This window comes from Balaenoptera ricei, chromosome 15 (genome assembly GCF_028023285.1).
Source record: "Balaenoptera ricei isolate mBalRic1 chromosome 15, mBalRic1.hap2, whole genome shotgun sequence".
Classification (NCBI taxonomy): Eukaryota; Metazoa; Chordata; class Mammalia; order Artiodactyla; family Balaenopteridae; genus Balaenoptera; species Balaenoptera ricei.
The window spans coordinates 15,675,099-15,698,177 of record NC_082653.1 but is presented as its reverse complement, the minus strand read 5'-3'; the positions used below and the strand labels follow the sequence as shown (position 1 = coordinate 15,698,177).

The window sequence follows — 23,079 nt, the reverse complement described above, 5'->3', positions numbered from 1 at the left end:
TGCGCTAACGTACACAGAGGGCTTGTAAACCGTGCACCAGACAGAGCAGAGCTGCCAGGAACTGAGCAGGACGACCTGTAAGAGCCCCAGAGGAGCAGCTGCCACCCACCAACCGTGCAGCGGGGGACTAAGTGGTCGTCACACAGCACTGAAGCTCCTGGTGCCCACATGTGCGTTGGGGTTCTGGATGCCTGGCTCGAGCGGCCTGCAGGGCAGGAGACTCTGCAAGCAGCAACTGCTTCTTCGCTCTGGGCTGGCTGACTAAGGCGTTGTGTCACGACTCCACTCTTGTAGAAGGGCTTTCCGTTACCTTCCCAGGTTGTGATTTCCAGGTTATGCTGGTCTGCCTCCTATGTTTTCGTGAGGAAATCAAGCTACTTGCCTTGTGGACCTCAAGAAGAGAAAGTCAGTCTGTTGTGACTAGATGCCACCTCTAAACCTGCCTAAAATCGGGTGAGAGTCACGCCTGCTTAAGAGGCAGCAAGAAAAGGGGGTGCAGCTGCTCACTTTGAAACGGTCCCCGGGCCAGGCCCGTGGAGTTTCTGTGACTGTAAAATCTGCTTCAGCCTGGAGGTCTGGTTGCTCAGAGACTCGGCCCTTGGAGAGGGCGGAAGCAGCGTGCTAACAGCGGAATGTTGCCCAGAACCGAATGGGATGGGGGAGCAAAGGGACAATAAGAACCCTGTCTGCCCGGCTTTCTCGAGTCAAACTTCTCCATTAAGATGAAGACAATTTAAGCTAAGACACGGTCCAGGCAGGCAGGGGGAGGCAGCCCTTTGTTCTGGCCGGATCCTCAGGCGCCCCCAGCCTCACCCACACCGCACTTCGTGAGGTTGAATGGCACTTCCTGGCCCTGTCCTCCCAGCAGAGGCCTTCACCAGTGCTGTTCCGGCTGCTTGGATTGCTCTTCCCTCCCCTCTTCACCTGCTGTGATCCCCACGTTAGAACTTAATTCAAACTTGACTTCCTCAGGGACCCCTTTTCCTCCACGGGGTCAAACCTCCCTAGTTGGGGAAAGTGTTGCGACCACTCCTTTAGAGCACTTAAGCTGGCTGCAGTTTCACTCTTGTGTGATTAACTTCTTGCGTCCATGGGACGGTCAGCCCTCTGAGAGGAGGGACCGTGTCTATTTATTCACCACTGTTTCCCCAGCACTATACGTAGGGCCTGGCCCATGCACACATTCCAGTAAATTTGATCAAAGAATGGATGAGTGCTCCATAAGCAGTCTTTTTTTTATTATTGCAAAGTTCCAAAATGAACCAAAACTGAAAAAGCATAAATGAAAGTACAACAGCCATTTAGGTAGAAAACGTTAAATGCGGTAGCTTCAACACACATTTCAACAGAATCAGTCAGTTCAGTTCAGATTAACGTCAACATATTACAAAGAACTAAGAAGCCTCGAGGGGTCCCTGCCGGGACGGAAGGACACTGACCTCCGGGAGGCCTTTCTCCCCATCTCGCCTTCCGAAGCAGCAGCCACACCTTCCGGCTCTTGAAACAGCTCAGGCGCCTCCACGCAGGGGGCGGCGGCACAGAACCACAGACAAAGCTGGCCAAGGGCCAGGTCCTGCATCCCCACCGAAGGAGGGCTCGGCCAAAAGGCACTGGGGCTCAGAACACAGAGTGCTGTGCCGAGGACCGGGCAGGGACAGCAGCGCTGGAGACCAGCTCAACAGGCTGCTTTGGGTGTAGGCGGCTCAGGGCTTCCCAGTGCCCCCCACGCCCCAGCCCAGGTTGCTCAGGTGGACCACGGTGAGGGTGCCTGGTGCCGCTGGAAGGGCAACTCGGTCTGGAGCGTGCTGGGCAGAGCCAGCCGAGGGCTCTGCCTACGAGGACCTGCCTGTGTGACCCGCTCGCTGTCCGCAGCACAGGGAGTTCGGAACAGGGAGAGACCTTTCCAACAAAGCGTCTTGTTTTTGACTACACTGAGCTTAATTTGAACAGGCAAATCCTCTTGAGGGGTGGGAGGCCATCACGTCTCTGAGGGGCAGAGGAGGGTGCTTCGGAGCTGGCTCTGGGGCATGCCGGGTCCCGGGAGCAGGCACGGAGGAAGGTGGTCAGGCAGAGGTGTCCTGCTGCCCGCCCCTCTGGGTTTTTAGTTTAAGCTCCGGTTAACCTCCTGCCGCAACTTCTGTGCGGGGCCGTTCCTGGGCTCAATCTGCAGGAGGCTGTTGATGTCCGCAAAGCTGGATTTATAGTCCTGAGAGGAGAGAGAGGGTGTGGGGATGGAGCCCCGGCCCAGGGAGACCAGGCGGGGGTGGGGACCGCTGCTGAGCCCGCACAGGGTTTCTGCACCCCAGCCTGGAGGCCTGCCTGGAGCACCTGGGCCCCTGGACGAGAAGGCACGTGGCAGGTAGCCCTCACCTGGGCCGTGCTCTGGAAGTGCCAGCACAGGCACAACTGGCTGTGGCTCTGTTGGTGCCTCTGGCCAGAATCTCTTTACCTTGAGTGCCTTGTAGGCTTGAGCCCGTCTGTAAAACGCCTTCACGTTCTTTCCGTCCAGCCTGAGGGCTTCTGTGCAGTCCTTCACGGCCTCCTTGTACTGCTTCAGCACCAGATGGCAGAGCGCCCTGAGGGGAAAGAGCGGGCCACGCAGCAGTCTGAGTAGCGCCCTGCGGCTCCCCGAACGCACCCACCACACCCACTGTGCTGGGTGCTTCTTCCCTCCCGCAGTCCTCACAGCCGCCCAGCCCCCTTCTGCAGAGGGGACGCGTCAAGCTTCCACCACTACCGAGGGGCAGACCTGGGACTCAGCCCGGGCTCGAACGACTCGAGATCCTGACCGTGTTCGGTGCTATTGTTCTGTCCGCCTCATGCTCCCACACTGTACTCTTTCAAGCGAAAAAAGGCTTCCCGAAACGCTCCCCTTGAGAAAAATTATCTACCTTAAGAAAAAAACAAATACCAGGCTCTAAATAAATACCAGGCATGCTGACATGTTAGCGGTGAAATGTAAAGATGTCTACAACTTATGCGTCAAAGATGATAAGATGGATCAATAGATGGCTACAGTGACAAAGAGAATATAACAATGTTCTTTTTAACTGAAGCGTACTTGATTTTATAACAATGTTTATGAATTTAATTGGGAAGTGTATGGGTGTTCAATACATAATTCATTCAACTTACATTTTGAAAATTTTCACATTCTGCATCAACGGGGGAAAAGTATGTATTTGTATCTTTCTCATTCATTTTTAGTCCTTTCCCCCAACGATAATCACTAAAAACGAAACAGATATCCATTCCACCTCACTTTTTAATGGGTACATAGTATTCACTTGTATGTACCATAATTTATTAATTCCTTATCAGTAGATATTTTTCACTGTTTCCAGTTTATAAATAAACGATGCTACCATGAACATCCTTGCGCATAAATCTTAGATGCCTATTAGGAGGGACTGCTGCATCAAAAGGTACATACATTTAAATTTTTGATTATTACCAAAATGCTCTCCAAAAACCAGCTGACCCTTGAGGAACATGGGTTTGAGCTGCGCGGGTCCACTTATATGCAGATTTTTTTCAATAACAAATTCTAGAGTATTACACCACCTGCATTTGGTGGACTCCACAGATGCAGCAGAACCGCAGATATGAGAGGACGACTGTAAATTATGCTGAGATTTTTTGACTGCAAGGAGGGTCAGTGCTCCCAACAGCCGCCTTGTTCAAGGGTCAAGTGTACTTAAGAACAGTTACTAACAGAGACTATTTTCCTGCAACTGTACCAACCCTGGGTCTCAACCTTTAACTTCTGCCAATATAGAAGAAAACAGCATCTGTTTTAATGCAGTTGCTTTAAATATAGGTAAAGCTGAGTGTCTTTACGTAAGATTTTTAAATCTTATGAAATAAAATTTATCCAACTTCTTTCATGACTTCTGTGGGTCCCCTTCCACTACCACCAAATACCTTCCCCACTGCAAGATAATTAACCCACACATTGTTCTAGAACTTAATGGTTTTACTTTTTACATTTGAAACTGTGATCCACTTAGAATTTATTTTAAAATAAGAAGTGAGGGTAGGGATTCAGGTTTCTTTTGAACTCTCTCCAGCCAACCCAACACCATTTATTGGATAATTCCTCTTTTTCCCATACTTTATCATATCTAAATTCTCTTATGCTGTTATTCTTTTCCTGACAAATTATGGAATTATTACCAAGAATGTAAAAAAATTCTAGTATTTTCACTGAGATTGCATGGAACTTATAAATCAACTTAGAAAAAGCTTCTCCTTGTAACAATTTAAATGCAGGCACAAATTTTGTGGCATTCTTCCCATTGAAGAGGTCCTATGTTCTTTCCTCTTGAATGTAGGCAGGTTCTGTGACTGTCCTGACCAACAGAGTACAGAGGAACGTATGAGTCCCAGTGGTAGGCTACAGAGGTCTTGCAGCGTCAGCCTGTTCTCTGGGGACACTTGCTCTTGGAGCCTTCAGCTGCCATGCGAGAAGCCAGCTACCCTGAGGCCACCATGCTGTGAGGACACTCAAGCCAGCATATGCGACAAGGCTGCCAGGAGAGAAGAAAAAAGGCTCCAGCTTGCTCTATCAGTTCCATTCCCCAGCCATTTCAGTCATCCCAGCCCTGGTGCCAGATATGCAGGAGAAGTGTTTAGATGACTCCAGTCCCAGCTACCATCTTGTTGACCCTGAATGAGAGACCCTGAGTAAGAACTGCTCTTTCCGAATTCCTGGCTCACGAATCATGAGCAAAATAAAACGGCTGTTGTCAGCCACTAAGTTTTAGAATAGTAGTCCCTGATCTAAACTTGAACACAGAAGAATTCTACGGAAACTAAAGTGTTCTCTCAATGGACTCTGGTAATTTAAAGAATTAGCCAAATTTCTGGGAAGTAGAGGAACCACAGTATAAGCATTAGGTACTATTTGGTGACTTCCGAATATAAATGTTGCAATGAAAATGATTACATATGAACTCCAAAGATTATATTCAAGATGTGAAAAACGCATAACTTTGGCCTATAAAATAAACACCCTTGGCTTTTGGTAAACAGAATGATTTTGTATCCAATCAGAAGGGTTTTCATTATGAAGGAGACAAGTTAGTGAAAAGGAACTCAAGCTTTGGAGTATAAACACCTGACTTAAATCGCAGCTCCACCATGTATTAGTTGTTTAACTTTATGATCATTTAATTCATCTTTCTGAACCCGTTTTCTCTTAGGTAAACTGGGACCATGACCTAACCTGAAGGACTGCTGTGAGTACTAAATGAGACTCTTCTGGAGGTCCATTCAGGGCCTGGCAAATTGTAGGTGCCAAGTACCTGACAGTGATATCCACTCAGGTATCAACTGTACAGACAGAACCGGAGCCTAAGATGATGCACTGGTCCATACAGATGCATATGTACGAAGTGGAGCATTAAAGTGGCATCCAGGATGTGGTATATTCCGCCACAATGGATAGAAAATTGATCTGTATAAAGCTTTCAGTCTTCTAAATTAAATTTATACAATCAATGTAATTACAACCAAAAGCCCAACAAGATACGGTTTGGAATTTATCACAGTGAGCCTAAGGTTTAGCTAGAAGATCAAAGTTGGGAAAATAGCCAGGGATGCTCTGATTAAGAAGATTAAGGAAAAGACCAGCCCTACAAGATGTATTGCAAAGCAATAGTAATTAACAGTGTGGCACAGACACATTTGCATGAAAACCAGTATTTAAATAAAACACTGTCCTGAATGTGGTAAAAATCCAGGAAAATGGGTTAATAGAGGTCTCCAGCAACATGAGGTAATAAGCAAGGCCAGAGAGCCCACAGAAAGAGGAGTTAGAAGATGCTGCTGGACTTCCCTGGTGGTGCAGTGGTTAAGAATCTGCCTGCCAATGCAGGGGACACAGGTTCGAGCCCTGAGTCAGGAAGATCCCACATGCCGCGGAGCAACTAAGCCCGTGCGCCACAACTACTGAGCCCGTGCGCCACAACTACTGAAACCCGCGTGCCTAGATTCCATGCTCCACAACAAGAGAAGCCACCGCAATGAGAAGCCCGCGCACCGCAACGAAGAGTAGCTCCCGCTCGCCGAAACTAGAGAAAGCCCGCGCGCAGCAACAAAGACCCAATGCAGCCAAAAAAAAAAAGATGCTGCTGCACAAACATAAACAAAGGGGCTGCAGCCCTTTTTCCCGAGTTAGCCTGGCTGACTGAGGCACCTGGGTCCAATCGGCCAGTAAAACCACAGATCCAAAATGCCCAAATCCATGCTTTAAAAGTTCCCTTTTCAACTCATTTGGCAGCAAAACCTGACCTGAACTTACACGAGGCTGCTTAGTCTTTCTTTACACCATTCCATGTGATCCTGGAATTTCCGTATGTTTCACTGCAGAAACACTTAACGATTAACTTCCGCGAGCTGCCCAGACCCTGCTGAGTGTTATGTGACTCAGCATATGCACTATGATACCTTCCTAAAATCGGAAACACATTTTTTTGTTTTGGATAAGGAACGGTGAGCCTATAGGAGACCCAAGATTTCTGAACTAAAGAGTAATGTTGGGAAGGAGAAACAGACTCACAAGATTTATTAACGTCTTATAACAAATGTTTGGATCAGATCTGGTCCCTTGCTGAATGTTTCAAGCTTCTGACAGTAAAACTAACAGATCTCACTGGAGCCAGGTTCCAATTCTGTCTCCGCCATTTATTGGCTGGGTGAGCTGAGGAAAAGCTCTTCCTGCTCTGAGCCTTGGTTTTCTCAACATTAAAACAGGATGAGCATCTACTACCAATACCTTTGAGGGCTACTGCTGAGCAGGGACGCCTACACAATAAAGAGACAGTACCCTGGCTCCCAGGCTCTCACTGTTGGTGGAAAGAATCACCGACCACTGGCGGCAGCTCAGGGCGCAGGCCCTTCTATAGCGCCGCAAGTCCAACCCCGCAGGCTAGACTGGACCCTTCTCTCTTGCTCAGGCCAGGCAATAGTTAATCCATACCCTGGGTTCTGCCCTGGTGCTCGCAGACAGACAGTGCCGAAATTTCTAAGCAGAGGGTCTTGGAGAAGCCCACGGGGTGAGAGTCGGGGAAGGTGCAGAGGCTTTGATACTTGTGTTGGGGGTGTGTTTGCATAGCAAGCCCACAGCTTTTCCTCGCATCCTATGTTTATCTGGTTAATGAAAACTCGGGGGGTGGGGGGCGAACAAAGCCCAGGCTCCCCTTGGGCACCCCTCAGTTTCTGCCCTTTAAGAGAGTGAGTGCCACTGGCAACGCCTATCTCACCGTGACCAAAGAGTGTGAATGCACGTTTTGAGCTGTAACACACAGGCATACCTCGTTTTACTGTGCTTCACAGGTATTTTGAAGATATCAAAATTGAAGATTTGTGGCAACCCTGCATCGAGCAAGTCTACTGGCACCATTTTTCCAGCAGCATTTGTTCACTTTGCATCTCTGTTTCACATGTTGGTAATTCTCACAATATTTCAAACGTTTTCATTATGATTATACTCGTTACAGTGATCTGTGATCAGTGATCTTTGATGTTACTACTACGACTTGCTGCTCAAATGATGACTGGCAATTTTTAGCAATAAAGTATTGTTAAATTAAGGTACGTACGTTGTTTTTTAGACATAATGCTATTGCACATTTAACAGACTACAGTATAATGTAAACGTAACTTTTAGATGCACAGGGAAACCCCAAAACTCGTGTGACGCGAGTTATTGCGATATTTGCTTTACTGTTGTGTTCTGGAACTGACCCTGCGATATCTCCGAGGTATGCCTGTACTGACTAAATGCTGGGATGCAGAGCCCATCACAGTCTAAGAGAAGACTGCGGGAGAATGTTCGGTGTCCTGAAATCCCCCAGGCCAGCCGTGTGGAAGGTACCTGTTGCTGTACGTGGCGGATTCCAAGTTACTAAACCAGAGGCTCTCATTGTACTTCTCAATCGCTTGCTTATGGTTCCCCTTCTTTACAAGCTCATTGCCTTCCTCCTTCAGAATTCTGGCTCTCTCCACATCCCCAGCAGAAGGCACTAGATACAAATTCAGAAGAGGAAAAAACCATGGAGCAGGTGCCCAGCTGAGCTCCAGGAGATTTCTTGGGCAGCGTGTCTTCTAAGCCGTCTAAAACGCTCTGTCCCCAAAGCGTTCCTGCACTGTGTAAAGCATCCTGCCTGAGTAATGAGACCCCCGATCAATGGCTTCTGGGATATTAAACACAGTTCTTCCTTTGGAAGAGATTGGGACTCCTGATATAAACATACTTTTACACACACAATGATGAATACACAATAAAAAGTAACCCAGGTTCTGGCCTCAGCACTGCCACTCAGTAGCTGGAAGTCCTGTGTGACCTACCTAACGCTTCTGGACCTCAATTTGCTCACCAATACATTGGGGGCAATACCTATTCCACACAGGGCTACTGTCAGGATGAAATGTGAGAAAACAGGAGAAAGTGCAGAGCACTCTATAAACTTAAAGCAGGAGAATAAGTGAGAAAGTATTTAAATAAACAAGCATGTGGTAAAAAAGGGTGAAGATCCTGGGCTTCCAGAAAAGGGCAGAGGTATCCGCTACTCCTCAGCTGTTTTGGTCTGAGCCTGTGAGTGTTCTCCCCAACTCGACACCTGCAGCTGTGCCCCAGCCTTCGGGGTGGCGGGGTGGGGAGAGGGAGACAGGGAGAAAGAGAGACAGAGAACAAGGTGAAATGCCAGGTGCCCCACCTGGCCTTGGGGCCCTTCACTGCACGGCCCGAGTTAATTATTCCAGCCCCAGCTCCCATATAACCTGCTTTTTCAATTTTTAAAAACTATCTTTATAAAATACTCAATATTTATGACAAGGGTAAGGTTTTAGGAATAAAACTAATACTCTTGAACTCATCCCTCACCTTAAGAAACAGAACATTTACTAAGACCTCTGAAATCCTGTGAGCCTCTCCCGCAATCAATCCAACCCTGGAGGAAACCATTATCCCCAATTCTGTGCACACCAACCCCCCCCACCCCGTTTTCTTGGTTAGTTTAACTATATATACAATAGTATCTATAAACTATTTATTGTTTACGTTGTTTTAGAACTTCAAATAAAGGAATACATAATTCTATGTATTCTTTTTCCCCTCAAAATTATACTCCTGAGATTCATCTGTGTGGATGCACACACCTGTAACTCCTTCATTCATTCTCACTGCTGCAATGCAACTGATTCATCCATTCTACTGTTTATGGAGACTTGGGTTATTTTGCTTTTCGCTCTTACCGAATCTTTTTTTTAATTAAAAAAAAAAAAATTATTTATTTTTGGCTGCGTTGGGTCTTCGTTGCTGCACGCGGGCTTTCTCTAGTTGTGGCGAGCAGGGGCTACTCTTCGTTGCAGTGCGCGGGCTTCTTATTGTGGTGGCTTCTCTTGTTGCAGAGCACAGGCTCCAGGCACGCAGGCTTCAGTAGTTGTGGCATGTGGGCTCAGTAGTTGTGGCTCACGGGCTCTAGAGCGCAGGCTCAGTAGTTGTGGCACACGGGCTTAGTTGCTCTGCGGCATGTGGGATCTTCCCGGACCAGGGCTCGAACCCGTGTCCCCTGCATTGGCAGGAGGATCCTTAACCACTGCGCCACCTGGGAAGTCCCTCTTACCGAATTTCTGCTCTGAACGTCCTTGTACATGTCTCCTTGTGCACACATGCACGAGTTTCTCTAGAAGCAGAGCCAGTGGGTTGCAATGTGCACACATCCTCAGCTTCACCTCGGCTCTGCAACGCACCCCACGCTGCCCCACGCTTGTCCCCGCTAGCCACCAGCGATGCCCCACCACTTCATTCTCTCACTCCTTCCACTGCCTCTGCCGAAAATCCCCTTCCCTTCGCGCCTGAAGAGCTCACCCTTTCAGGCCCAGCTCAACCTGTCACCTCCAGGAGCCTTTCCCCAGCTCTCCCAAGCACACTGATGGCAGTTCCCAATTTGAATTCCTCAAACATTAGAGACTCTAAAGCACTTGTTCTTCCTCCTGTATTTTTAAAATTTATTGAGATACAATTTATCTACCATAAAATTCACCATTTTAAAGTGTACAAATCACTGATTTTAGTGTATTCCCAAAGTTATGCAACCATTACTACTACCTAATTCCAGAACATTTTCATCACTTCCGAAAGAAACCCCATACCCATTAGCAGTCCCTCCCATTCCCCTGCCCCCATCCTCGGTAACCAATCTACTTTCCGTCTTTTAGGATTTGCTACTGTGGACATTTCATCTAAATGGAATCATACAATATGTGCTCTTTTGTGACTTCTTTCACTTCGCATAGTGTTTTCAAGGTTCACCTGTGTTGTACCATGTATCAGAATTTCCTTCCTTTTTATCGCCAAACGATACTGCACTGTACGGATATACCACAGTTTGTTTATCCATTCATCACGTGAGGGACATCTGGGCTGTTTCCACTTCTGGGCTGCTATGAATGAGGATGCTGTGAACATTTGTGAACAAGCTTTTATGTGAACACGTGTTCGATTCTCTAGGAGTGGGACTGCCGCTGCGCAGCTCTTAAGTGGATGTTCGTTTTAATGCATCTCATGTGAAGCCCTTTACACACATAAAGCTTTCAGCCCCGGCTTGGGACTTGAGTGAGCAGATAGGAACCTATCTCACCAACACGTGGTGGGATCCAAGTCAGCTGGAAAGCCCAGCCAGAGTCCCACTAGCAATTCTTTTTCCTCTCTCCCATGCCCTGAAAGGCTCAATGGCTTCTTCAATTCAAGATGCTGTCTATCTGATAACAATTCAGTGGGCTGGGGTAGGGGAAGTGGTGGCAGGAAAGTTTCTTTTGACACTGATTGTAAGATATCTCCTGATTTAAAAAAGTTAAATTGTTTGGGGAGGGGAGAGGGATTATTGCATTTTTAGACTTGGGGAGATTAGTCTTACATTTAAAGGTTACCCCCAGAGGCCAACCCAGCTTTATAGAGGAGGAAAAGGAGGGATGGCTCGATAGCTCAGACAACAGCGTAGACCAACCCTTACTGCTGAGGCTGCAGCGAGAAGGGGTGTAGACGTAGAAGTAGCAGGCAAGGCTGGGCGGTGGTCCCTCTACTGAGCATCTCTGATGTGGCCTCTGGGGGCAGCCCGTGGAGAGAAAGGTTACTCTGTGCTACATCAGACACTAAGCAACAGGGATCTGCTCCTTAATTCTCCACACCATGGTGCCACAGGAAAGGCTGAGGAGCTCCAAGTGGCAGAGCCCAGAGAACTCTGGACTCCAAGCCCAACCCTGTTCCTTCCATAACGCCATGTATTACTTCACCTCCCTGGGCCTTGGTTTCCCGATCTGTGCAGTCCGGAGAGTAATCCCTTCCCTGCCTGAGTCACTCTGTCATTATCAGGACCAAACAAAATGAGTTAATAGGGAGGTGAGCGCTCTTTCAAATGAAGGACACATGTGGGTGTATCATGGGCCTGGATTCATTTAAGCTCACTGATCTGTTCATGCCACAGATATTAATAAGCACCTGGTTATAGTTCCACCTCAACTACCTCTTAAAGTAACTACCACTACATTTTTATTACCTACTGTATACTTTGTTTATCTAAGTCGCTCTAATTTCAAAAAAAGTTCCTTAGGCTTCTCTCCTAGTACTCATGCCTCCTACTCCCTGCCCAATACTCACGCCTTCCTGAAACTTGGGTCTTTACAGTGGTCTCCTTCTCAGGACTGTTTCGACACATTAATGTTTTGGCCTTCCTCCTGTATTTTAAATTGCTCTGTTTATGTGTCTCAGTCTCTCACTGGGCCGAGAGCTTCCTGAGGGCCTCTCTGGGCCACACTGCTCAGCACAGGGCCTGGGACACACCTGGCTGTGACTCCAACAAAAGAATGAAGTAAATGGTAGGTGCACTGAAGGCGTCGAGTTCATTAGCACCCCACGTTCTCATGCTAGGGAGGGAATTCTCCCCACGGCCAGATAGGTTTCCTCCTGGGAAAGGGAACGACTCCTGCCCTCCTGTACACCCGATACAAGTCTCCAGCCCCGCCTCCTCTGCACCTCCCATCCTCAATACCTCACTTGCTGGGCTGGGAGGATGCCCCTGGAGCATTATAAGAGTTTCCAGTTGCCCCTGCCTGGAGAAGGGCCTCTTGTTTTTATAGAGCTGAGGTGGACAGCCTCCTGTTTGGGGCTACCTGGCTTTGATCTCCCGTCTCTTACTCACCCCCCTCCAGGGACTTATACAGTGTGTGTGTTCCTCCAGCTATGGAGGTGGAGCGGACGGTATAGAGCTGAGCTCATCACAAAATCTCAAGCCCTGGTCACAGTGACGAGTGCAGGGAATGGCCTGTGACCATATAAGGCCAAAATAAATTGAGAAAAGAGGAGCTGGGGATTTGGGGGAAAGAAACCCTCTCTTAGGTAGCTATCAGAAAAAGAACTCTTTCTCTCCCTCTGGGTCATGAGGCATGGCACATGGATGCGAGTCAAGGAACTGCTACAGCTATTGTACTACTTTGGAGGGAAGACTGCCTGCAGACAAAGCCGATACACGTTAGAGAAGAGCGCAGACAGAAGTGCAGAGAAATGGAGCCAGAGTCTGATGATGTAGTGAGCTGCTGGAGCAAGCCGTGCCTGAACCTGAACTCCAGGCCTTTCAGTTATATGGGCCAATAAATTCTCTTTATTATCTTTACCACATGAAGTTTTTCTGTTCTTTCAACCAAAAACATCCTAAATGATACATCCAAATGCTGCCGGAGGAATGAGAAGGGAACTAACACCGGATACCTGTGCGCCAGGCTGGGAGTTCAACGAGCCTCACATCACCTAATCCCTACACCTGTGGGGTAGGCTTTCTCATCGCCCACTGCAGAGCTGAGGAGACAGTCTCTAAGAGGTTAAGGCTTTTTTGTTTTGTTTTTTACTTTGTTTATAGGATTTTTAAAAGAACTCATCTTACACGAGGCCAATTTTAACAGGATTACTCTAAAGAAAGTGGCTCTGGGGAGACTGGACCCTCTCTGGGCAGGAAGTCACAGCTTACCTCTGCTCTTCGTAGCTGTGGTTTCTTTGGATTTGCTTTTAGCCGTCTCTTTGCAGTTTTCCGAAGGCAAACACTCCCACCTCTTCTGAGCTGAAACAGGCACCAAGGGGATAGAGGGCAGCTTCTGGCGCCAGTCGGGCCCAAAGGAGTCCATAAGAGCTCTGGTCATTCTGGAAAGGCAGGCAGGATCACAGAGAGGTTTCCAGCTGGGTCAGGAAGATATTCCTCCTCTCGTAAGCCCAAAGGAGGTATACGAGAGCCGGTTATCATCTGCCCCTGGTTTGAACCATCTCTTTGTACGCTTCTGACTCGCAGCAGGAAAGGAACAGGAGCCTGCCACCGTATACGTCTTCTCAGGTTGGCCACCACGACACTCCCTCCCTGCCTGGCCCTTGCTTGTCACACTATGTTAACTTCAAAGGGATGATCTGGTGCTTGCTAAGGTAATTAAACCTGACCCCCAAGGGACCATGCATGCCCCAAGAACCACATGTTTTATATTTTCTTAATGAATCTATTACAAGGCCATGCAAACACCTGACATTTGATTAATGCTCAGAGATTTTAAAAAAAATGCAAATCTTATGTCATTCAAATTTTAAAATCTTTCAGTGGTTCCCATTTCACTAGGCTGGCAGGGCCTGAGACCTGGTGCCCTCCCACCCCTCCGTTTTTATCGTGTGCCACGCTGCCTCTCGATCCTCACGTTCAAGCGTTTGCTCGTGCTCTCCCCTCCCCCCAGAACAATCTCCTCCACTTCCCATTCCCCACTCCCACCTTCTAGGCTCAGGGACCATGCTGGTTTTAACTGATCTCCAGCACCTGGCACCCACGAGGGCCCATTAAGTATGTGCTGAGTGAGTACATGAAGCTAACTGTAACTTCTGCTCCTACAACAATGTTCCTGTGTTACTAGAATGAGGAGCTCACAGACTGATATCACTACATACTCAGGGGCTCTAAGCCCCCAAAGCTGTTTTTCTCATCGGCCCAGCTGCTTCAAAACTCTATCCTCCTCCACCCTGCTCCCTAACCCTCCTCCTTGGACTTCCCCACACCCTAAATACAAACCTACCTGCACGGGCACACAGCAATTCCTATTTCTCTCCCATCAAAACAGAAGAGCTGACAGGGCCAATCCCTCCACCTCCGCTCGGGATCCATCTTTCCCTGCCTCTCTTGGGCCACACTCGGCCAGCACCGCCCTCTCCCACATCTGCATTCTTTCTCTCTACCGACTCCAACTCTCAGCAGCTAACTCCTTCCTCCCGGGCAGACCCCTGACACGGCAGCTACGCTCCTCTGCCCCTTCCCAGCCAGACTCCTTAAGCCCACTGCCATTTGGCTTCTGATCCCATTGAACTGCTTCCATCAGAATCACCAGTGACTTCATTCCTAAACCCTGAGTCTACTTAAGCTCATCGAAACACCTGATCCGAATGGTGTCTTCGTCCCTCTGAAACGCTCCTGCCTTCGTGATACTAAACGCTCTGGTTTCCTCCTCCTGCTCCAGCTGCTGTTCCTCTGTATGTCCCTCAAATGTTGGAATTCCTCAAACTCCATCCTCTTCCCCCCACACACTTGCTGTGGTGCTCTGTTTTTTTCCCACAACCTCAAGCCGCCTCTATGCTGATGACCTTCAGATCTCTATGTTTGGCCCATAGTTTTCCTCCTTTGCTCTGAATGCATGTAAATGCCCAGCCGGCTTCTTGCTTCTCTGGTCTCCGCCCCACAGTCACCTCCAACTCGGCGTGTCAACCACCTGGACGCCTCCTCTCTTCTTCCCTTCCCCCCACCCTCCAACCGCCAACACTTGTTGAAATACCACCTGAATGTCCCCTGAATCGGTCCCACTGTTCTCTATCCACCATCTCTTCTGGATTACTGCCCGCCCCGTTCCTATTCTGTTCTCCTTCATGGTCGACACAGCGGGCGGCCACTCAGCTTTTCTCTCAAATCTGCTCATGTTGCCCCCCTGCTAAAGACCCTTTCACGATGCCTCACTGTGTTTGGATTAAATCCAAGCCCCTGGACACAAGGCCCTGTGTGATCTGGCCTCACCAGCCTTCCTGAACCGAGCCCCGCGTGTGCAGCGCCATGAGCAGCGGACTTCTCACCATCCCTCTAACACCTCCTACTCACTCACCGTGCACACGCTGCCCATGCTCCTTGCCGGCCCCTGGCCCAGAGCACTATTCATCTCTCTGTCCCAGCTCACCTTTTCTGGAAAGCCCTCTCTGGTCTCCCCCTGGCAGTTAGGTGCCTTCTACCACAGCACTCGTCACACTGCAGGTTTGCCTATGACTGACTGCCGTCCTCCTGGAGACCAGGAGCTCTACTAGGGCAGGAAGAGGTATGTCTCAGTCATCAGCCCAGGCCCTAGTGCAAAGTCTGGCACATAAGTGGCAGATTTTCTTGAATGATAGAGACTAAAAGGAAGCAGAGAGAACACAAGTCAAGCCGGAAAGGATGCACTAAACAGGTACCATGGAGTCCTGTTCAGGGTTTCTGTTAGTGTGGTGTCTGGCTTTCTAACAGACCATGCAAAGAGGGGAAACATGACCAGTTACCCAAATGAGGGCATCCTGAGATTAAAGACAACTGCTCAGAAGACCAGAAAGACATTTCACCTGAGGGGCCTTGTGAAGGGGTCACAGTACAATATACTGAACCATATCCACAAACAATAGCCCTATAGCCTGGGGTGATAGCTGCTTGTTCTGTGTCTTACTTTCCCCACTCTAGTTAGCTCTTTGGAGCAAGTGGGGTCTATCTCTTTTTTATATCAGTATTCCCCACTGAACCTGGCTTAAACAGAGCTCAATTAAGTGCTACTGTGTGAATGCATTTGAGCACCTAGGCAAAAAAAAACAAACCCAAGACTCCACAACTCAGTAATTCTGACCCCTTAAAAACCTGCTAAAATACAACAGCTGACTGTCCTTCCACACTTTCTGCACATGCTCATTAGGAGTTTCTAAGCCTAGCCCAAAGGGATCCTCCCAGAGGACGACCAAAGCAATGGTTCCGAGCTAATCAGGGAGGACAGGACGTCTCAGAGAGACTGACCACAGTGACTCGGGCTCACCTGCTGCTGCCTTCCAAGGCTGACGTCACACTGTCATCAATCTGCAGCACGGTCAGGTAGTCCATGTAGGCCAGGGTGTACTTCTCCAGAGCCTCGTAGGCTGACGCTCGCCGCAGCAGGGGCTTCATGCCAAAGGGAACCAAGGCCAGCGCTCTAGGGCAGGAGGCAGAAATGTCATCGGGCTGCTGAGTCACCAGGGCTCCCCGCCGCAGTTCCTTCCAGGTGGGGCATCTGCAGCACTCAGTACATGGGAGGTCACTTCTGACAAGACAATGCTAGACTATGAAGTCTTAGAAGAGGGACTTTTCAACTTAGACTGAAGTGGAGTAGGGAAAGAGGGCAGAGAACCACTACTATTGTGAAATGTGTGCGCGCGTGCATCGATTTTCATAGTTGCAATCCCCCGAAATCAAGAATAAGTGCCTTGTAGCTTTCATGCTTCTATGTTTCTATAGAGCGTGGCCAAGTGGGAATAACAAACAGGCTTTGGAGCCAGATGGAGCAGTGTCTGAATTCCACCTCTGCCACTAACCATGTGACCCCAGGCAAATCACTCTACTGCCTCAATCCTCCACAACCCAGCTCTAGCCTGGGAAGGATGGCTGACTTACCCTACAGAGTGCTCACGAGCGCTCCACGAAAGAAACCTAGCACAGGGCCTGGTACAAATCAACTGAGCACAGGCTCCACGAGCATGCTCACCTTTCTCCTCCTCTCCCACCTATCACCAGGGCATGAATCTAAGGCAATGTCACACGATAGCAGATCTGAGAACACATTAAGGTACATGTGCTAGTTTAGCGATGACCATGAAGGCAATCTCAGATTGGCTTGAAGAAGAAAGTATGAAAAATTATTTAACGTCCTCTACACCTGGTCATTGATGGATACCATTTTCTTCTTTCTACTTACTTCTTTCGAGGCTATCTATTAACCTCCATTCCTCTTTCTTTCTCTCCCTCCCTCCCTCCCTCTCTCACCCACATCCACCCCAGAAAAAAACCTGAGCAAGCCAGTTACTAGTCTGCAACTCTACCTCACTCCCAGGTCCCAAATCTCACAAAGCCTTAAAGGCCTACCTCTAACTGCCCACCCTACTCCTTTCAGCAGCAGAGCTGAGGCTCCAAAGACACAAGTCAGGGGCCACAAGGACACAAGTCAGGGGCCACAAGGACCAAAGAGAGCTTCCTATTCTCAGTGACCTGCTGACACTTAGTGACATTTCCTAATATCTGTCGCAGAGGTAACTTGGTGGGACCAGAGAAGCCCAGCCTCCCCTCCTGAGCCCCCAGCACCCCGAAGTCAGCCCTGCCCGCTCACGAAGTGCAGTCCTTGATGCAGTCTATGCAGTTCCCGTCCTTCAAGTGGCATGCTGCTCGGTTGGAGTAGAGAACACTTTCTTTTTCTGGGTCTGAAGAACCTGCCCAGGTGGAAGCAGAAAGTGCACTATTAATAGGCTGGGAAATGGATGCCTCAGGATATCAGGGGTGCATCCACACCCTGAGCTCTCTGGGCTTTAGTAAAGGGCAGCAGAGATGATTGAACCCGATCAGGCCTGTTGGTCTGATGGGCTGGCAAGTCTGTCAAGGGAGTGAGAATACCCAGCTTCCTGCCATTCACAGGGAATCAAGCCTCTGCTCATTCACTCAGTCCAGCACTGAACTTGGTACCAGGCCAAAGATCAAAATGAAATAGCTCAAAGAAATCCATGTTGTAACTACCTGGGTGTGTGTGTGTGTGTGTTTGTTAATTTTAGTACAAGAAGCGTGTAAATCCAATAAAGAAAAAAGAGACGAAAATGTCATAAATGCTATGATAAATGGACTGAACAAGTGTTATGGGGACACAAAAAACTAATTCTACCTGCTCAGAGAGGATTTTGCCAAGTCCGCTGGGTCTGGCAGGACTACAGAGAACTTAACCAGCAGAAGGGCTCAATCTAGCCCATGGGGAAGAGAATCATTACTACCTTTCCCTAAAGGCAGTCCTTATCCTTAGGAATCTCAGAAAGCTCAAGTCCTTTACTGTGGCCACAAGGATTTTCATTCTTAAAAATAATTTTTCAACCACTTCATACCCACTAGCATGAGCCATAATGAAAACAAACAAAAAGTGGAAACTGTCAAGTGTTGACCCAGTGATTCCATTCCCAGGCATATACCCAGAAGAACAGAAAACAAGCTCTCCTTTGAAAATTGTGAAACATATGGAAACCAGTATAACAGATAGTTGATATTCATCACTAAACTCAGCATACAATCTATTTGTTTCCACCTTTTTGTTTTTGATATGACTAAAGCTCCACTCATCCCCACCCTTTTCCCTTTGGCCCCTTCCCCGTCCCCCAGAGGTTGGCATAATCCTGAAGTTGGTATGTCACATTCTCATGTATGTCTATCTTTATTACATAGGTATTCACAGGCAAGACAAAATATCACTTTCTATCTTTTTTTTTTTTTTTTTTTTGGCCATGCCGCACGGCATATGGGATCTTAGTTCCCCAACCAGGGATCAAACCCGCACCCAGTGCAGTGGAAGCGCAAAGTCCTAACCACTGGACCGCCAGGGAAGTCCACTTCCTTTTAAAGCTTTTCCTAAGTGGCATCATATTGCCTCTCCTGCAGCTTGCCTTTTTCACTAAGTATCATGTTACCATATTGATGCATGATCTCTTTCATTCAATACCAAATATAATAAAATTATCTTCTTTTTTCTCTTATGTTTGCCAGGCCCTGAGTGAGATAGCAAAGTACAGAGATAAGTAAAATACATCCTTGCCCTTAAGAAGCAAGCACAAGTATTCAAAACTTGCAATCTGGGGGCTTCCCTGGTGGCGCAGTGGTTGAGAATCTGCCTGCTAATGCAGGGCACACGGGTTCGAGCCCTGGTCCGGGAGGATCCCACATGCCGCGGAGCAACTAGGCCCGTGAGCCACAACTACTGAGCCTGCGCGTCTGGAGCCTGTGCTCCGCAACAAAGAGAGGCCGCGATAGTGAGAGGCCCACGCACCGCGATGAAGAGTGGCCTCCGCTTGCCACTACTAGAGAAAGCCCTCGCACAGAAACGAAGACCCAACACAGCCAAAAATAAATAAATAAATAAATAAATTAAAGAAACAAAAACAAAAAAACTTGCAATCCATCTCAAGTTACCAGAGCACGGTTGCTCAGCAAACAGCAGTGGTGTGGTGGAAAGGGCATCAGAACCTACAATCCAGCCTGTGATCCTGCACAAGTCATTCAATCCCCCTGATCACATGTGCTCACCTATCAGATGAAGGTATCATTTCACAGACTTGCTGAAAGGGTTTGTTGTATTAGGTTGCTCCCTGCTCTCCTTTCAAGATCAGGGAAACTGATCAGAGAAATCAAGGGACTTGCCCATAAATTACCTAGAAAATCAGTAGCAGGATCAGAACCAAATTCTGGTCCCCTGCTGAATCCAGACATCAGGCCAGCTCTTCTTGGGGCCCAGAATAAATCCATACAAAAAGACAAGTTTTTCCAGGCCAGCTGGGGTAGGATGAAAGAAAAAGGCAGAAATATCAATACCTCACATTCCTCAGCAACTTTATTAAGTTGAGATGAGGAGCTGGGCCTACAGAGAAGTGTTCTAGAAAACAAGATGGGGCAGTGGGGCAAAAGAGTGGCTTGAAACTGCAAAAATTCAAACAAAAAAGACTGGAACTTAGAGAGGTTTTGGGAAAAAGTCTAGCAAAATGATTAAAAACTTGGACTTGGGAATCAGAGAGACCCACATTCAAATTCTGCCTCTGACATGTCTTCACTGTGTCACCCCAGAAGAGGCAATTTAACTCTTCTGGATCCCTCATCTATAAAGCGTCTTACCCGTAAGTTAGTATGAAGATAAAAAGGGATAATGTCTATAATGTCTAGCAAGTACTCAACAAATGCAAGCCAAGGAAATGAGAAAGAGGAGGAAGGCAAAGGGAAAGAGGTACCAACGAGGGGCTGAAAGGGGTTCCAATGAGGCTCTGGGATAAAACATTCTGGAGAGGCTTTGGGCAAAAGGCTGCTGTTGGCTGAAATGAGCCGGAGGCTGGGAGAACTGGTAACAAAAGGTTACTCCTCTGTTGAAAATTCTCCAGTAGCTTCCTATCAGGGAACAAAACCCAAACTCCTTACCATGAACTGCTATGTAAAATGCCTACACAATAAGGTTCTGTCTCTGTAACTGACCAAGTCTTACTACTTCCTCCACTGGCTCCCTGTGCTTTGGCTCCTGGAACACACCCGCTGATTCTGTCTGGGGCCTTTGAAATTACGGTTCCTTCCACCTGGAATGCTCAGCACCCAAGACTTTGTGCACCTGGCTTCTTCTTACCATTCAGATATCACCTCAAATGTCACTTCTGCAAAGAAGTTGTCCTCGTCCTCCCATTCTTCATAAAGGAGCTCCCCAGTCAAACCTATCACATCATCACATCTGTCTTCAATAGCCCTGATCATTACTGCACAGTTGCTGTTTGCTATTTACTAGCTTAAGATCACACCTGTGGCTCCCTCACCAACAAGGATGTATGACCCTTGAGAGAAAGAACCTTCTCCGTCTTATTATACACTCATTACATACAGGTGCTGAACAAATGTTAATTTAAGTAAAGACTGACCCGTTGAGGAGAATGAGAGTTGCCTCAGGGATCAGAATGAGGCCTAAATATCAGAATGGGGTCCAATAGGACAATTAAAAAGCAGGCAGCTCACACACCTATCAGGATGGCCACTATCGAAAGAACAGAAAATAAAATGTGTTGGTAAGGATGCTGAGAAGTTGGAATCATTGTGCCCTGCTGGTGGGAGTGTAAAATGGTACAGCTATTATGGAAAACAGTATGGAGGTTCCCTGCCCCCCCCAGACTAAAAATACAATTACTATCTGATCCAGCAATCCCACTTCTGGGTATGTATGCAAAAGAATTCAAAGCAAGATCGCGGAGATATCTGCACATTCATGTTCATCATAGCCAAGAGGTGGAAGCAATTCAAACGTCCATTAACATATGAATGGATAAAGACAATATGGTATATCCACACAATGGAATATCATGCAGCCTTAAAAAAGAACGAAAGCCTGTCACATGCTACAACATAGATTATAATGTCATAGACATTATTCAGTCACAAAAGACAAATACTGTATTATTCCACTCATTTGAAGTACCTAAAGTAGTCAAAATCATTGACATGGAAAGCAGAAAGGTGGATACCAAGGGCTGGGGGGGAGAGGGGGAATTAATGTTTAGTGGGTACAGAGTTTCAGTGTTGCAAGATGAAAAAGCTCCAGAGATCTGTTGCACAACAACGTGAATATACTTAACTCTACTGAACTCTACACTTACAAATGGTTAAGATGGTAAATTTAATGTTTTTCTTACCACTGTAAAAAATGATAAAACATCTATTAGTATGGAAATATGTTCCTCTTATGTCATTAAGTAAAAAAGAACCAAGAGGTCTTCCCTGGTGCCGCAGTAGTTAAGAGTCCGCCTGCCAATGCAGGGGACACGGGTTCGAGCCCTAGTCCGGGAAGATCCCACACGCCGCAGAGCTAAGCCTGTGCGCCACAACTACTGAGCCTGCAAGCCACAACTACTGAAGCCCGCGCTCCGTGACAAGAGAAGCCACCGCAATGAGAAGCCCGGGCACCACAACCAAGAGTAGCCCCCGCTCGCTGCAACTAGAGAAAAGCCAGCACGCGGCAACGAAGACCCAACACAGCCAAAACTAAATAAATTTATTAAAAAAAAAATCCACACACACACACAAAGAACCAGTAATAAAACCATGTTACAATAATAATAATAATAAAAGTGGAAAGAAAGGCCAAGGAAGTTTCTCGTAGGATGCCCAAGCTGGGGGATGGGGGAGGAATGGGCGGGCGGTGGGAGGGCCTGGTTGGCCAGTCGGCCGCGGGGTAAGGAAGCCCTAGGCCGAAAGGGCCAGAGCGACGTCTGGGTAGCTGGGGTCGGGGGAGACAAGAGGGAGAAGGAGGCCTGGCGGAGAAATGCGGGGCCGGGGTCGCACCTTGCGCCTGCAGCATCCGTAGCGCGCGGCTGTAGAGTGTGGCGGCCTCGGCGAACTGGCCGTTGCGGAAGCTCAGGTTGCCGGCGGCGCGGAGCTCCTCCACAGAGTCTCGAAGTTTGGGAGCCATCCTGGCGCCGAACCGGTAAACTGGGGGTCGCCTCGGTCCCCCGCGCCGAGGCGTGCGGAACTTCGTCTGGGCGGAAGCACTAGCTGCGAGTGTTTGGGTGCAACGACTGCCCGGACGGGAAGAGGGCGGCACGGAGCGGGGCAGGGGCGGGGCCTGCGCGAACCCGAGGCTCCTAGTGCCCCTCCCTCTGCGCATGCTCAGTTCTGACCTAGCGCGGCGCTGCATTGGGGTCCTCGGAGATTCGCGGGACGTTTTGGCTCGCTAGAACCCTGCGGATGAAACCGTGAACAGGTCCCTGCTTGCCTGGTGTTTACATTCTCGGGGGGCCTGACTTGTAGTTACCTCATGAGCAAATGAAGACGATAATCTCATAATGTGATTAGTGCTATAAGGAAAACAAAACAATAATACCATAGAAGGTGACCACGTGGAGACTTTTTAAGTAAGAGGGGTGGGGAAGGCCTCTCCGAGAGACTAATAATTGAGCCGAGACCTGAGACTATTTAGGAAATGCTGTTTCAGACAGAGCGTTAGCAAGTGCAAAGGCACTTAGGCTGGAAACTGGCACCTAGTTATCTATAGATACTGATTTTATAAATGAATGCACTGATAGATTGATGTAAATCTTTCGCTGAGGGAAACTAGCTTCTCTTCAGACTCATTTGACTTCACTCTATGTCCAACTTACTACTCCAATTTTTTTTAAGCTGCTTGTTGCTACCTGTGCATATTAAGCTGTTTCTTTTGCTTCTTTACCTTTGCTTATGCTCTCCTCTTCCTGGAATTCTTTTCCAA

The 23,079-nt window shown here is 48.1% G+C and overlaps 1 protein-coding gene across 1 annotated transcript; it reads right to left on the bottom strand.

Moving 5' to 3' along the window:
* Positions 1 to 1,210: 1,210 nt before the first annotated feature.
* Positions 1,211 to 22,406, bottom strand: TOMM34 (translocase of outer mitochondrial membrane 34). The gene is made up of 7 exons (XM_059897697.1): positions 22,158 to 22,406; positions 17,434 to 17,533; positions 16,114 to 16,266; positions 13,026 to 13,195; positions 7,880 to 8,027; positions 2,450 to 2,576; positions 1,211 to 2,206 (listed from the first exon to the last, which is right to left on the bottom strand). The coding sequence occupies exons 1-7, from the start codon at positions 22,282 to 22,284 to the stop codon at positions 2,102 to 2,104; spliced, it is 930 nt and encodes a 309-aa protein (XP_059753680.1). The 5' UTR covers positions 22,285 to 22,406; the 3' UTR covers positions 1,211 to 2,101.
* Between the last annotated feature and the right edge of the window lie 673 nt (positions 22,407 to 23,079).